We start from the raw sequence: 14297 nt of genomic DNA on the forward strand, positions 1-14297 counted from the left end.
AGGGCTCCTCCCAACCGTGGTCATCTGCCACAGTACCCAGGAATCCACCCAAACACCGTTAAACCATAAGATAATGGTGATTTAGGGGCCAGTTTGACATATAGAGTTAGACGTACAAACAGCACAGTACACCTTGGTGAAGATTTGACGTCATTTGGAGTGAGGAAAGTCTCAACAAGATGAAATTTTGTACTATGTTCTATCACCCTAGCTTGTTGGACTCTATAACAGGGTACTATTGGGACACACCTAGCCAGTAAGGTTTTCAGGATGCCCACAATGAATATGCATGAACTAGATATGCATGCACTGCCTCCACTGTATGCAAATCTATCTCATGCATATTCATTGCAGATATCCTGAAAACCCAACTGGCTAGCTGTGTTCCAAGGAAAACTCCTGATCTAGAGAGAGATTACAGCTAAAGATGCTTATTTCATAAACAGCAGCAAGTTTCTATTTAAGAATCCTATGTACAAAAGAGTTTTTCCTAGTTTGAACACAATGTACAACCAATTTTTCCCATGGACACAACAAGGAAAAACCAAGGCATCAAGCCCTTTGTGTATTTGGAAAAAATAATAGAAAGTAAATGCAGTGTTATAAAATTGTTGTTTTCTTTTGATTGATGACTGTGGTTTTGCAAGTTTCTTTCTTTTCTACCACAGAGAGATTCCAAAATAAGGCCTAGTGCAATAAAACATTAATTTCCAATTCACGATACAAATGTTGCTTTCTCTTTCAGGAGCCCTATCAGCAGCATCAAACTGCATGTCTGCAGGTGCCTAGCAGCAGAGCCGATATCAGCCTCTTATTCATCCACAGATCTTCATTCTGTTTACATGAGATTTTGGATGAACTTACTTTCAGGGCAGTGGAATGCATTAGTACTCTGCTTTCTCCCACATCCATTAAATCCAAGGATTCTCATCCTTCTTCCCAGATTGCTTGTTGATAACCGAAGACATCACAGTTCTTTAAAAAATAAAGTAATTTTGCTGCAAGACCTGGCAAATGTCATTTAGGCGGTCTCCTCCCTCTTCTTCTTGTTGCTGATCAACCACTTGGTCTATGGCCCTATAGACCATAGGTGACTGGCCAATGATTATTTTTCAGCTAGCCCTCTTATCTCTGCCTGAAGGTGGCTCTCTCAGCTCACATTACAGCTGCTTCTACTGAGTAGAATTTCTTTTAAACTTCTTTTACAAAGATTTGGATGACTCTTCATTTTACAGAGAGAGATTTCATGGGGCAGTTAGCTGTTGTAAACTAAATGTCCTTATTATGAAACCTCCTTCACGTGAAAAAAAAAAAAAAAGAGAAACTTGGTGACAGGCAAAAGCACGTAGAACTGAGCTCAGTGTTTTTAGTACATGAGATCAATTGTCCCAGCAGTCTCAGAGTCTTTAGATTTTGAGAAAGGAAACTGAAATCCAGCCAGCCGTATCAGAAAGATATTTAGTACATGGACAGACGTGCAGGCAAATATGATCCAGAATGACTTCCCAAACTGTTCGCTGTGAGTTTGAAACATAAAACCTCCCTCTTTATAATTTGCAATTTTCTCAGAGAGATGATGAATTTTAACTTCTGAAGAAAACAGTATCAATACGAGGCAGCCACAGGAGCCTAAAGGAAAAGCAGCAGCAGAACAATCATTAATTTATCTGATGCCTTCTTTACACTTACATTTATTAAAATTTATGAATCGCCTAACACTTAAAAGGTCTAGGTGATGAACAAGAGTACAATCATAGCATAACATTCCTATAAAATTAAGCATAAAATCAAATATAAAAACAAGTAAAATTAAACATAACATTAAAAACAAACAGATAACTAAATTACAACATAAAAATAAAATAGAATTTAAAGTAAAAATAGAATTAACAATAAGACAGGTTGAACAAATTAATTTGTTTTCTGAAATTCTTGATAGAGTCATATTGTCTAATGTTAATTGGGAAAGAATTTCAGAGTGATGGCCCTGCAAAGGAGAAAGCACATTCGCAGGTCATATGGAGTCGCGCACCCTTAGGGGAGGGCACCTCAAGTAGGCCACGCTGGGAGGAGCGAAGAGCTCTTGTCGGCTGATAAAATTTCAGTATAGCGTTAGCCCAATGACAAGTTTGATCATTAAGTAGTTTAAAAATGAGCATTGCAATCTTGTATTTGACTCGCTCACTGATAGAAAACCTGCCAATAAATGTGCAACTGAGTTAAGAAGCAACTGTAGTGAACGCAGTGATGACTGAGCGAGACCAGTATATATATGCTGTTGCAATAATTAATGATAGGGAATATAGAGGCTTGGAGAACTGAACAAAATTCAGGAGGATGTAGTAGATTTTTAAGACCTGCAAGAACACAAAGTCTATAAAAACCTGGAATATAACTTGTTTAATCTGGGGGCAAAAAGAAAGTGTGTTGTCAAGGATAACGCCGAGGCTCTTAATGTGATCTTTAATAAGAAAGGTTATGCTATTTAGGGTAATAAGGAAGCTGAAATCCCTAAGTGTAGTTGGGAAGGAAGGGGGAGGACATGGGGGGGGGCAGGGCCTCCCCATATGCTCCTGGTGCTAGTGCTGAACCGGCCTGCTTTACCCCCTCCCATCTATATGCCCCACCCCCCACCTCTTGCCCCAGGCTAATCAGGCAAGCCACACCTATGCAGATATTTTCTTTTTAAAATTTTCATCAAGCAAATAGAATGAACAAAAAACTAAAGTATGCTATGAATAACTATGTCTATTGCTTTTTATTTTGAATGATAACATCATAAGATACTTTCAGTGTTGGGTTTGTGACATATTGTGGACTCTTGGTCGAAGTGGCAATGACTCCTCCCATGGGGAGGGGCCCCATGGGGAACCACAACGATTGGCTAGACTCTAGTAAATAGACACTGAGGAAAGAAAGCTTTATTATACTGCTGTTGGTGAGTTGAATCTTGCCAAGGAACAGACAGTGCAGTAGTCCAACAATGTTACAGTAAGCTCAGACAGTCTCTGTAGTAGATGGTCTCACCCCGATGAAGCAAAGGTCCGGTAGTGTTCCGCAGCGCGGTATAGTCCATGAACCTGAAGGGTGGAATGAGGAGAGCTGGAGCGTAGATACTCACAGAGTAGCAGTGCTGATAACTTCCTTAGGTAGTTGAATGAAGAGAGGGACCCAAGGTCTGAGGTGCAGGATACCCTGAACAGGCCCTCGAGGAGTGAGTACCTAGGAGTGTCGAGGGTTCCTGAAAGTAAGCAGACAGGACCCCCGAGGAGCGGGTGTCCTTCAGATTAGGCAGATTAACCCCGGAGGATAAGGAGAAGCGAGAGGCCCCCGAGGAGCGGGTAGCCTGAACTTCCATAGGAGCGAGACACCCCGAAGAGTAGTGAGGAATCCTAGTGAGCAGTTTAGAAGTGGTCAGAGTAGAAAAACCGAAGTCCTTGCTAACTCGTTGAATTGGAGCGGAGTGGAGGTTTAAATACCCAGAGGTACTGACATCATGCGGTGGAACCGTCCCTGAGGTTCCCGCCATGACGTATTCAAAAACGTAGGCTGCATGCGCGCGCATGCCCTAGGAGGCCTCAGGAAGAAGCATAGTGGACGGGGATGCCCATGCTGGCTCGGAGACGCCGAGGGTTTCGGCAAACAGCAGTGGAGGCAGCCATCCTTCCCAGGGAGGAGGAAAAGGGTAAAAGAGAGGTGAGGCAGAGCGGTCGCAGCCATCTGCGACCGACGGACGCAACAGTACCCCCGTTCAAAGGGCCCCCTCCAGGACCTCTTCCTGGTAGTCTGGGTTTTCGAGGGTGTGTGAGATGAAATTGGTGGACCATGTCTTTGTCCATGATGTTGGCCAAAGGCACCCATGAGTTTTCTTCTGGTCCATAACCCTCCCAGGAGATGAGGTATTTCCACGTCTTGCCTCTTTTACGGACATCCAAGATGTCATCTACAGCATACTCAATATCGTCCTCCGTGTCCAGGTTAGTGGGTTCTGGAGTCTTAGAGAACTCTGAGAGGATAAAGGATTTTAACAGAGAGACATGGAAGGTGTTATGTATTCTCATTGATGGAGGTAGTTTTAAACTGTACGTCAGATTTCCCAAGCGCCGAAGAATGGCAAAGGATCCTACATAGCGAGGTGCAAAATATGCTGAAGGTAGTTTAAGATGGAGGAACATGGTACTCAGCCAGACCTTGCCTCCAGGCTGAAACTGAGGCACCTCTCGATGGTGAGCATCGTAGATCTTTTTTGCTTTCTGTCCTGCTTTAAGGAAAAGATCCTTCATTTGCTTCCAAAGCTGAGATAACTCTGCTGCAGTGGCCTGTGCGGCAGGAGAAGCCACTGATAATGGAATTGGCAGAGGAGGAAGCGGTTGTCGTCTATAGACGAGTTGGAAGGAAAAAGACCCCGTAGATGTAGCAGGATTATTTATTTTATTTATTTAACATTTTTCAATACTGACCTTCATGGTTAAATACCATATCAGATCGGTTTACATCGAACAGGGGTAGATAACTAAGGTAAAGGAAAACAAAGTTACATTAAACGAGGACCGTGAACTTGGAAGCTTAGGTAGCTGGAAGAAAAAAGATTAAGTTAAGTTAAAGGGAGACATAACAAATTCCAGACTAGAGTTAGTCCACATGTTAGAGGAGGTATCCATGCCGTCCAGGTAATCAGAGGAGGGGAGGTTCCATTGTTCGTGAGTAGATAACGCCTAATGTGTGTCCTAGGGTTCTGGGAAGGCTTGGCGGAACAGCCACGTTTTGAGTTTTTTCTTAAAAGTTAGCAGGCAAGGTTCCAGCCTGAGTTCTGCAGGGAGGTTGTTCTAGATGGCTGGGCCTGCTGTCGAAAATGCTCGGTCCCTGGATGCGATGAGTCGCGTGGCTTTAGTTGGAGGGGCTTGTAGCGTTCCTTTGGATATTTCTCTCATTGGTCTGTTAGATGTATGGAGTTTTAATGGGATTTCAAGGTCGAGATAAAGGAGATTGTGGATGGATTTGTGTATTAATGTTAAAGATTTGTGTAGGACTCTGTGGTTGACTGGTAGCCAGTGTAGGTTTCGGAGGATGGGTGTAATATGATCTCTCCGGTTGGTGCTGGTCAGGATTCTGGCCGCAGCATTTTGTATCATCTGTAGTGGCTTGGTGGTTGAGCTGGGTAGTCCTGTGAGGAGCGCGCTGCAGTAGTCTATTTGGCAAATATCAAGGATTGAAGAACTGTCCCTAAAGTCGTGGAAATATAAGAGAGGTTTGAGTCTTTTTAATACCTGTAGTCTGAAGAAGCAGTCTTTGGTTATGGTGTTAATCATACTCTTTAGATTAAGACGGTTATCAAGTATTACCCCAAGGTCTCTAACCTGAGTATGAGTGAGGGCGTGGTTATGGTGAGTCTGTGACTGGTAGTTGTCTTGGTTGGCGGAAATGAGGAGGAATTCAGTCTTATTTGCATTGAGGACCAAATTTAAACTGTTTAGGAGACTAGTGATAGATTGTAGGCAGTTGTTCCAGATCGAGAGTGATTTGGTAATGGATTCCGTTATGGGGATCAGGATCTGCACATCATCTGCGTAAATGTAGTGAATAAGGTTGAGACTTGTTAACAGTTGGCACAGGGGGAGGAGGTAGATATTGAAAAGGGTGGGGGACAGGGAGGATCCTTGAGGTATGCCCAGAGATGAATTTGTCAGTGGTGATTCTTTATTATTTATTCTGACCTTGAAGCTTCTATCGCTAAGGAAAGACTTGAACCAGTTGTAGACTGGTCCTGAAATGCCTATGTCTGATAGACGATTCAGGAGGATGGCGTGGTCGACGGTATCGAACGCCGCTGATATGTCTAAGAGGATTAGAAGAAAAGAGTGTCCTTTGTCCAGTCCCATAATAATATGGTCAGTTAGGGAGATGAGCAGGGTTTCTGTGTTGCGTGATTTGCGGAAACCATACTGTGAAGGATAGAGTATATTGTGATCTTCTAAATATTCTGAGAGCTGGGTGTTAACCACCTTTTCTGTAAGTTTGGCTAAGAATGGAAGATTCGATATAGGGCGGAAATTAGCTAGTTCACTAGGGTCTAAGTTGTGTTTCTTAAGGAGGGGTTTGAGAGAGGTGTTTTTTAGACTGTTTGGGTACAGTCCTTGGGTTAAGCAGCAGTTTATGATGTTGGCCAGTGGTCCGGAGATTGTGTTTGGTATGAGTAGGAGTAGCTTGGTTGGTAGGTTGTCTGTGGGGTGGCTGGATGGTTTCTGCTTCTTGAGAATGGATTCGATCTCTTTAGATGAAGTTAATTCGAAGTTGTCTAATTTGGCTTCCTTAAGCATGTGGGTATTGGTAAATGAAACGAGGGTGTTGGTATTGGGTGGAAGAAGGGAGAGCGTGTTTGAAATCTTCTGCTGAAAGAATATGGCTAGCTCGTTTGCCTTGGATTGAGCTTGTTCGTCTGGGATCGGGTGGGTAGTGACTTTGTGATTTGAGACACATATGAGAAGAGAGCCTTCGCGTCATATTGGAGGTCATGGATTTTATTGGCGTAATAAACTTTTTTTGATTTTAAAATTGATGTCCTGTAACGATGTAAGGTTCCTCTGTATGATGAAAGCGTGGAGGAGGAAGGGGCTTTACGCCATTTGTTTTCCTTGTGACGTAGTTCTTGTTTTATCTGTTTGAGTTCATTGGAGAACCAGGGTTGATTTCCTTTTTTTGAAGGGTTAATTCTTTTCGAGATAGATGGGCAGTGCTTATTTGCTACAGCTTCTGTGATCTTGTGCCAGGAGAAGCACCGCTGTGTTGGGGTTGGATAGATCTATGTTTGTGAGATCCTTAGTGAGCTGCTCACTGAACGTGTCGGAAGCACAAGGTTTCCTGAAGTGAATAGGGGAGAGGTGTTGGGTGGTGGGTGTCTGTTTATTTGAAGAGAGGGTGGTTGTTATCAGATAGTGGTCTGACCAGGGGATGGGGGTACAAGCAGGATCCTTGGTGCTGGAGAAATTAGAGTTGATAAAGATAAGGTCCAAGGTGTGTCCTGCTTTATGTGTAGGTCCGTTGACGATCTGGGTGAATCCCATTGCATTGAGGGCGGTGAGGAGGGCTTCACAGTTGGGTGCATGGTGAGTGGCTTCAAAGTGTATGTTAAAGTCTCCCAAGATTATGGTAGGAGAGTCTGTGTTGATATGTTTAACGATGGATTCAATAAGGGGGGAGGCGTCTGCTTCCAATACTCCTGGGGGGGCATAAACTAGTAGAACTTGCAGATGATTAGATTTGAATAAACCTAGTTCTAGTTTGGATTCTGTCTTAATTGTATGAGATGTTAGTCTGAGTTCTTTCTTGGTGGCTAGTAACAGACCGCCCCCTCATTTTTTGTGTCTGTGAATAGAGAAAAAGTCGTATTTGTGGGTAGGTAATTGATTGATTAGCGCTATGTCTGAGTTTTTTAGCCAGGTTTCTGTGATGGCGCAGACGTCAGGGTTACAGTCTAAGAGATAGTCGTTGAGGATATGAGTCTTTTTTGTCAGAGATTGAGCATTAAATAGGGTCACTGAGAGAAGAGTTAGACCTAGGAGTTGAGTCAGGGGAGTGACCAGGAAAGGGATGAGAGATCTGGGAATTCTTGCTGGTGGGGATTGAGCTGGAAGCATGTTGAAGAGGTGGCGGTGATATCTGATGGGAATATGTTGGGTCAGCATATTTGTGTTACTCTGGTCTTGTTGTGAGTGCAGAGATGAGACTTGGCTAAGGGTCCTGGGCGGTTGTCGTTTCCAGGCCTCGCTTTCCGATGAGTTAGTTGAAGAGGGTTGTTTGAGCCGCGGGCGTGTGGAGTCGGAAGGGGGGCTGCTCATGGGCTGCACGAAGGGGCTCACAAAGGGGCAGGCCCCTTTGTCGCCCACCTTCGGCGCGCGACGCCTAGCAGGGCGTGGATTTAAATCCCAGCCGGGCTGATGCTGGTTGGCTGGCTGCTTTTTTGTGGGCGGGCCTTGGCGCGTTTCCTTCCTTGTTTTTTAATCTTTTTTTCTTTAATAGGACTGGGCCTCGGCGCGCGTCTGGCGTTGGGCCCCCCCGGGTGGGGAGGGCGAGCACTGACCTGACCTTCCTCCGGTGGGGCTCCGGCGCCGGTCACGCAGGTCTTCGGTCACGGCCGGGATCGCGAGAGAGAAGAAAGAATGGCGCCTGCAGTGCCGGGATTTAAAGCCCAGCCGGGCTGATGCTGGTTGGCTGGCTGCTTTTTGTGGGCGGGCCTTGGCGCGTTTCCTTCCTTGTTTTTTTATCTTTTTTTCTTTAATAGGACTGGGCCTCGGCGCGCGTCTGGCGTTGGGGCCCCCCGGGTGGGGAGGGCGAGCACTGACCTGACCTTCCCCCGGTGGGGCTCCGGCGCCGGTCGCGCAGGTCTTCGGTCATGGCCGGGATCGCGGCAGAGAGGATGTGAGTTAATAGCAAATTCTGCTCAAGGCAGCAGTTCCGCTCAGTCACTCTGTCTTGAATTAACGTAGGACCGTAGAAACTGTTTAAGCATTCTGTTCATTCTTTCAGTCTGTCCGTTAGATTGGGGGTGGTAAGCAGAAGTCAAGTCCAAGGAGATGTCAAACTTTTGACATAGGGCTCTCCAGTACTTAGCAGTGAATTGTACTCCTCTGTTGGACAGAATATGCTTAGGCATTCCATGAAAATGGAAGATATGTTTGATGAAGAGTCTCGCTAACTCCACGGCTGAGGGTAATCCTGGTAAGGCTACAAAATGTGCCATCTTGGAGAAGTGATCAACGGTGACCCAAATGGTATTGTTCGCATTGGATAGTGGTAAGTCTACCACAATATCAGTTGCTATGTGTGTCCAGGGTTCATCCGGCGCTGGCAGGAGTTGAAGCAGGCCCCACAGACGTCCGGCTGGCGGCTTTTGCTTGGCACAGACAGCGCAGTAACCCACATAAGCTTATACATCTTTTTTCATGGTGGGCCACCAGTAATACCACTGTAATATGGCCAAAGTGCGACTCTGGCCAGGATGGCCAGCCAGGCGGGAATTATGCGCCCACTTCAACAGTTTCTTCCTTTGATTTCTAGCCACAACCGTCTTTCCAGCGGGTACAACATGAGTGGCTGCAAGAACCACCCTCCCGGGATCAATAATGTGACAGGGTTCGTCAGGCACATCCTGAGGTGAGAAGGATTGTGACAGTGCATCAGCCCGGATGTTCTTCTCTCCCGGACGGTATTTCAAAAGGAAATCGAATCTGTTAAAGAACAGTGACCATCTTGCTTGACGGTGATTGAGTTGTTGTGCATGTCTGAGGTACTCCAAGTTCTTGTGATTGGTATACACTACTATCTGATGTTGTGCACCCTCCAGCCAAGGACGCCACTTCTCAAAGGCCAGCTTAATTGCGAGTAACTCTTTGTCTCCGATTCCTTAATTTCTTTCGGCAGGCGAGAACTGCCTTGAGAAGAATGAGCATGGATGGAGCACATTGGATTCGCTGTACTGGCTCAAAACCGCTCCCACGCTGACGTCCAATGCATCGACCTCGACGATGAATGGGCGATGTGAATCTGGATGGCAGAGGCACGCTTTTTTTGAAAAGCCTCTTTGAGAGACAGGAAGGCTGATATAGCTTCAGGAGACCAGTTGGCAGGGTTGGCTCCGTTTCTGGTCATAGCAGTGAGAGGGACCGTCAATGATGAATAGCTCTTGATAAAGGAACGGTAGTAGTTCGTAAAGCCCAAGAAATGGCACAGTGCCTTCAGGCCTGTAGGCTGGGGCCAATCTTGGATGCTTTCTAATTTCTTGGAGTCCATCTGAAACCCGTTTTTTGAAACAATGTATCCCAGGAAGGGTACAGATTCCTTGTGGAACTCACACTTCGAGTTTCGCGTACAAGTGGTACTCCCATAGGCGTCTTAAAAACTTCTTGATATCCTCTTGATGTGTTTGTAGATCCGGGGAAAAGATCAGGATGTCATCAAGATATACTACTACACATTGATATAGTAAGTCCCGTAAGATGTCGTTCATCATATTTTGAAAGACTATAGGTGCATTACTTAATCCGAAGGGCATTATGAGATATTCAAAGTGTCCATCGTGGGTGTTAAAGGCTGTCTTCCATTCGTCACCTTCACGAATGGGCACCAAGCTGTAAGCTCCTTTGAGATCCAGTTTAGAAAATATCTTGGCTCCCTGGAGTCTGTCAAATAGTTCAGAAATTAAGGGCAGGGGATACCGGTCAATGATGGTAATTTCATTCAGACCCCTATAGTCGATGCAGGGATGTAAGGTGCCATCTTTTTTCCCCACTAAAAAGAAGCCTGCACCAGGCAGGGATTTGGAGGGTCTGATAAAATCTTTTTGAAGGTTCTCTTGTATATAGGCGGACATGGCCTTAGTCTCAGCTGCAGAAAGAGGGTAAACTCTCCCTTTAGGAGGCTCAGAATTGGGTTTCAGGTTTATAGCACAGTCAAAATCCCTGTGGTGTGGAAATACATCTGCTGCTTGTTTAGAGAAGACATCCTGGAAAGAGGCGTATTGTGGAGGTAGGCCTGGTAACGATGGTGTAGTGGGCATACATATCATTGGAGAAACTTCCGCGAGACACCAGCCATGACAACCAGGTCCTCACCGGGATAATTCCAGCATTGCCCAGTTAAACTGTGGCATATGATCTTGTAGCCAGGGCAGTCCAAGTACCACCAGATGCATGGCCTTTTCCAATATGAGGAAAGAGATGGTTTCAGAGTGTAAAGCTCTGGTGTGCAGGCCGATGGCCTTGATAATCAACGAAACTTCTCCAGGCAATGGTTCCCCATGGATTGATGATAATAGCAATGGCTTAGCTATTGGTGTGGTAGGAATCTGTAGATGTTCTACTAAGCATTTAAGATGAAATTTCCTCCGGCACCGGAGTCTATGATGGCAAGGGTCTGAAACTCAAGACCTCCGCAGAGGAGTGAGACTGGTAGAGACAGTGGAGGAGCGGTGAGGCCTAGGAGGAGGAGTCCTGCGGATCCTAGGCCTGCCAGTTTCCCAGACTGATGGGACAGGTTTGGACAGCGTGGCCTGATTGGCCACAGTACATGCATAACCCCACGCATTTGCGGAATCGTCTTTCTTTAGAAGTTAAATGACTTCTTCCTAATTGCATAGGCTTGTCTTCTTCTAAAGGTGCAGACGGTAGGCTTGAGGCAATTGGCACAGGTTTAGGACAGTTAGCTCCCGGGACGGGCTTCCGAGGACTCTTAGCCTCTTGAGTCCGGTCTCGAATCCAGCGGTCTATTCTCCCAGCCAGTTCCATGAGAGATTCAAGGGTATCAGGCAGATCGTGAGCCACCAGTTCATCTTTTAAGCGAGAGTTGAGACCCTCCATGAAGATAGCACGTAAACGTCCTGTGTCCCAGTGTGGTTCTGATGCTAAAATCTTGAATTCGATTGCATAGTCTGCTAGCGGCTTATTACCTTGCTAGAGATTGAGCAGAGCAGATCCAGCGACTGTGTGGCAAGCCGGGTCATCGAAGACAGACTTGAAAAGTTTCAGAAATCCTGATATGTCATTCAGGATAGGATCTTCACGTTCCCATAATGGTGAAGCCCAAGCCAAGGCTCTTCCTTCAAGTAGAGATAGGATATACGTGGTCTTGGAAGCTTCTGTGGGAAAGAGGGTAGGTTGCAAAAAAAAAATGCATATTGCATTGGTTAACAAACCCTCTACACATTCTTGCTTCACCCGTGAAGCGGGTAGGCGTGGATAACGGTACGGTGGTCTTAACAGTCACCACCAGAGACAGCAATTCTTTCACTGGAGTTGCTGAAGTATTCAGTTGTGCATGTAACTGATTGAAGGCAGCAGCCAGGCTTTCCAGAGACTTTGGTTGCCCAGGAATGGCCTGCAAGGCTGTGAGCTGAGCCGAGTCCATGGAGTTCGCAATCTGTTGGGTTTGTGGCATATTGTGGACTTTTGGTCGAAGTGGCGATGACTCCTCCCATGGGGAGGGGCCCTGTGGGGAACCACAACGATTGGCTAGACTCTAGTAAGCAGACACTGAGGAAAGAAAGCTTTATTATACAGCTGTTGATGAGTTGAATCTTACCCAAGGAACGGACAGTGCAGTAGTCCAGCAATGTTACAGTAAGCTCAGACAGTCTCTGTAGTAGTTGGTCTCACCCCGATGAAGCAAAGGTCCGATAGTGTTCCGCAGTGCGGGATATGCCGTTAACTTGAAGGATGGAACAAGGAGAGCTGGAGCGTAGATACTCACAGAGTAGCAGTGCTGATAACTTCCTTAGGTAGTTGAATGAAGAGAGGGACCCAAGGTCTGAGGTGCGGGATACCCTGAACAGAATAGGCCCTCAAGGAGCGAGTACCTAGGAGCGTCGAGGGTTCCTGAAAGAAAGCAGACAGGACCCCTGAGGAGTGGGTGTCCTTCAGAATAGGCAGATTAACCCCGGAGGGCGAGGAGAAGCGAGAGGCCCCCGAGGAGCGGGTAGCCTGAACTTCCGTAGGAGCGAGATACCCCGAAGGGTAGTGAGGAATCCAAGCGAGCAGCTTGGAAGTGGTCAATGTAGCAAAACCGAAGTCCTTGCTAACTCGTTGAATTGGAGCGGAGCGGAGGTTTAAGTACCCGGAGGTACTGACGTCATGCGGTGGGGCCACCCCCGAGGTTCCCGCCATGACGTATTCAAAAACGTAGGCAGCAGGTGCGCGCATGCCCAAGAGGCCTCAGGAAGAAGCATGGTGGACGGGGACGCCCATGCTGTTCGGAGACGCTGAGGGTTTCGGCAAAAAGCAGCGGATGCAGCCATCCTTCCCAGGGAGGAGGAAAAGGGTAAAAGAGAGGTGAGGCAGAGCGGTCGCAGCTGTCTGAGACCGACAGACGCAACATTCAGTTTATACAAGGGGTAATAATCACATAATTATATTTAAGTGTTATCACCACTATAAAACTCAATGGAGGTAATTTTGAAAAAGATTTATGCGCATAAACATAGCATATATTACATCAGTTTTCAAAAGCCCATTTAAGTGCATAAAAATCTTTTTAAAATTATCTATTATAGCTCTAGGGCAACTCTCAACAAAGGCTGCATGTGACCTGGAGGGAGGACTTTTTTATTCTTGTTTATCTGACAACAAGTTTCAGCTGGGCCTTCATTTGGGAATATGCAGGCTTTTGCCCACTATTATTCCTCTCACCCCTCCCATCCAGCCCAGGCATTGCAGCAACTTTCCTCTGGCTTACAGGCCTGGACTATTTGAGACTAGTGGAGGATGGCAGAAGTGTGATGTCAGGTAAGTAATTTTCAAGAACTGACCATTATAAAAGGCATTCTGACTTTCCCTGTTATCACCAGGACCTGGCTGCTGCAATAAGGCGCACTCAGCCAGACAGACAGTTTAACCCACATCTGAACTTATATTTTGTGTGCGTAAACCTTACTGCCAATGCAGGAAGGAATTTAATGCTCACATACTGAGCGCTTGAAAATGTGAGTACTGCTTAGCGCCCTTGCATGAAAACCCCACACAAATGAGGGCATTAAGCAGTGCTCCCAGATGCAGAGAGGAGCGGTGGCCTAACCCAAGTTTTTCTTAACCTTGGAAAATTTACTCCTGGTCAGAGGTGGAACAAAGTTTCCAGTGTTAGTGGCAGAAGTGGCTGAGCCATTTCGAGGAGCCAATGCAGGAGTGTGAATGCCTGACAAACCCTTACTGGTCAGCTCATTGGGCTCCAGCCACTGCCCACACTGGTCCTCAGCAAAGCAGTGGGGAGGGGGAGGGAGGAAGAGGAAGCAGGCGAGCCTCCTGCAGCAGCTTTCACTTGTGGCAGTGCAGCAGAGACAGGGAGGGAGGGAGCTGTGAAGCACCAGTGTGGAGCCGGCCGGCCAGGAGGTGCAGTCTGCAGCCAGAGTAAGTCCTCGCCATGCATCCCTCCCTCTCCACAGGATACCTGCCATGAGCCTGCTTTAGGGGAGTCCATTTTGTGGCTGGGCATTAGGGAAGTGCACTGCAGAAGCTGCGCTTCCTCCCCACAACTGAATTTCAGTGCACAGTTTCAACACACAGGTAATTGCATCAGCCAGTGAACTAGCACTAGGCCCAGATTCTCACATAGGCAATGGCCTACTGTGTCAAACTTTAAAGGTGTCACCCAATCCTGCCAATGGCACCAGCCCAAGGTTCAAGGCATACAGGCCTGGATCCAGGTATTGCCTTGCCCACAGTGGAAAGACAATGAGCACGGGGCCTGTGAGCTGGCACACGCTCACAGACCGTGCAGTGGCTCTTTCTGTTGCACAGGTTTCCTGACTGGCAGGA

The 14297-nt window shown here is 46.6% G+C and overlaps 1 protein-coding gene across 1 annotated transcript in view; it reads right to left on the reverse strand.

Annotated features, from left to right (window-relative positions):
- Window positions 1-318: 318 nt before the first annotated feature.
- CLRN1 (clarin 1) overlaps window positions 319-14297 on the reverse strand; it is a 132132-nt gene continuing 118153 nt past the window's right edge. Inside the window, exon 3 of the mRNA XM_029616561.1 lies at window positions 319-1629. Coding sequence (XP_029472421.1) covers window positions 1367-1629 — 263 coding nt within the window. The 3' untranslated portion in view covers window positions 319-1366. The remainder of the gene's footprint in view (window positions 1630-14297) is intronic.

This window comes from Rhinatrema bivittatum, chromosome 9 (assembly GCF_901001135.1).
Source record: "Rhinatrema bivittatum chromosome 9, aRhiBiv1.1, whole genome shotgun sequence".
Lineage (NCBI taxonomy): Eukaryota > Metazoa > Chordata > Amphibia > Gymnophiona > Rhinatrematidae > Rhinatrema > Rhinatrema bivittatum.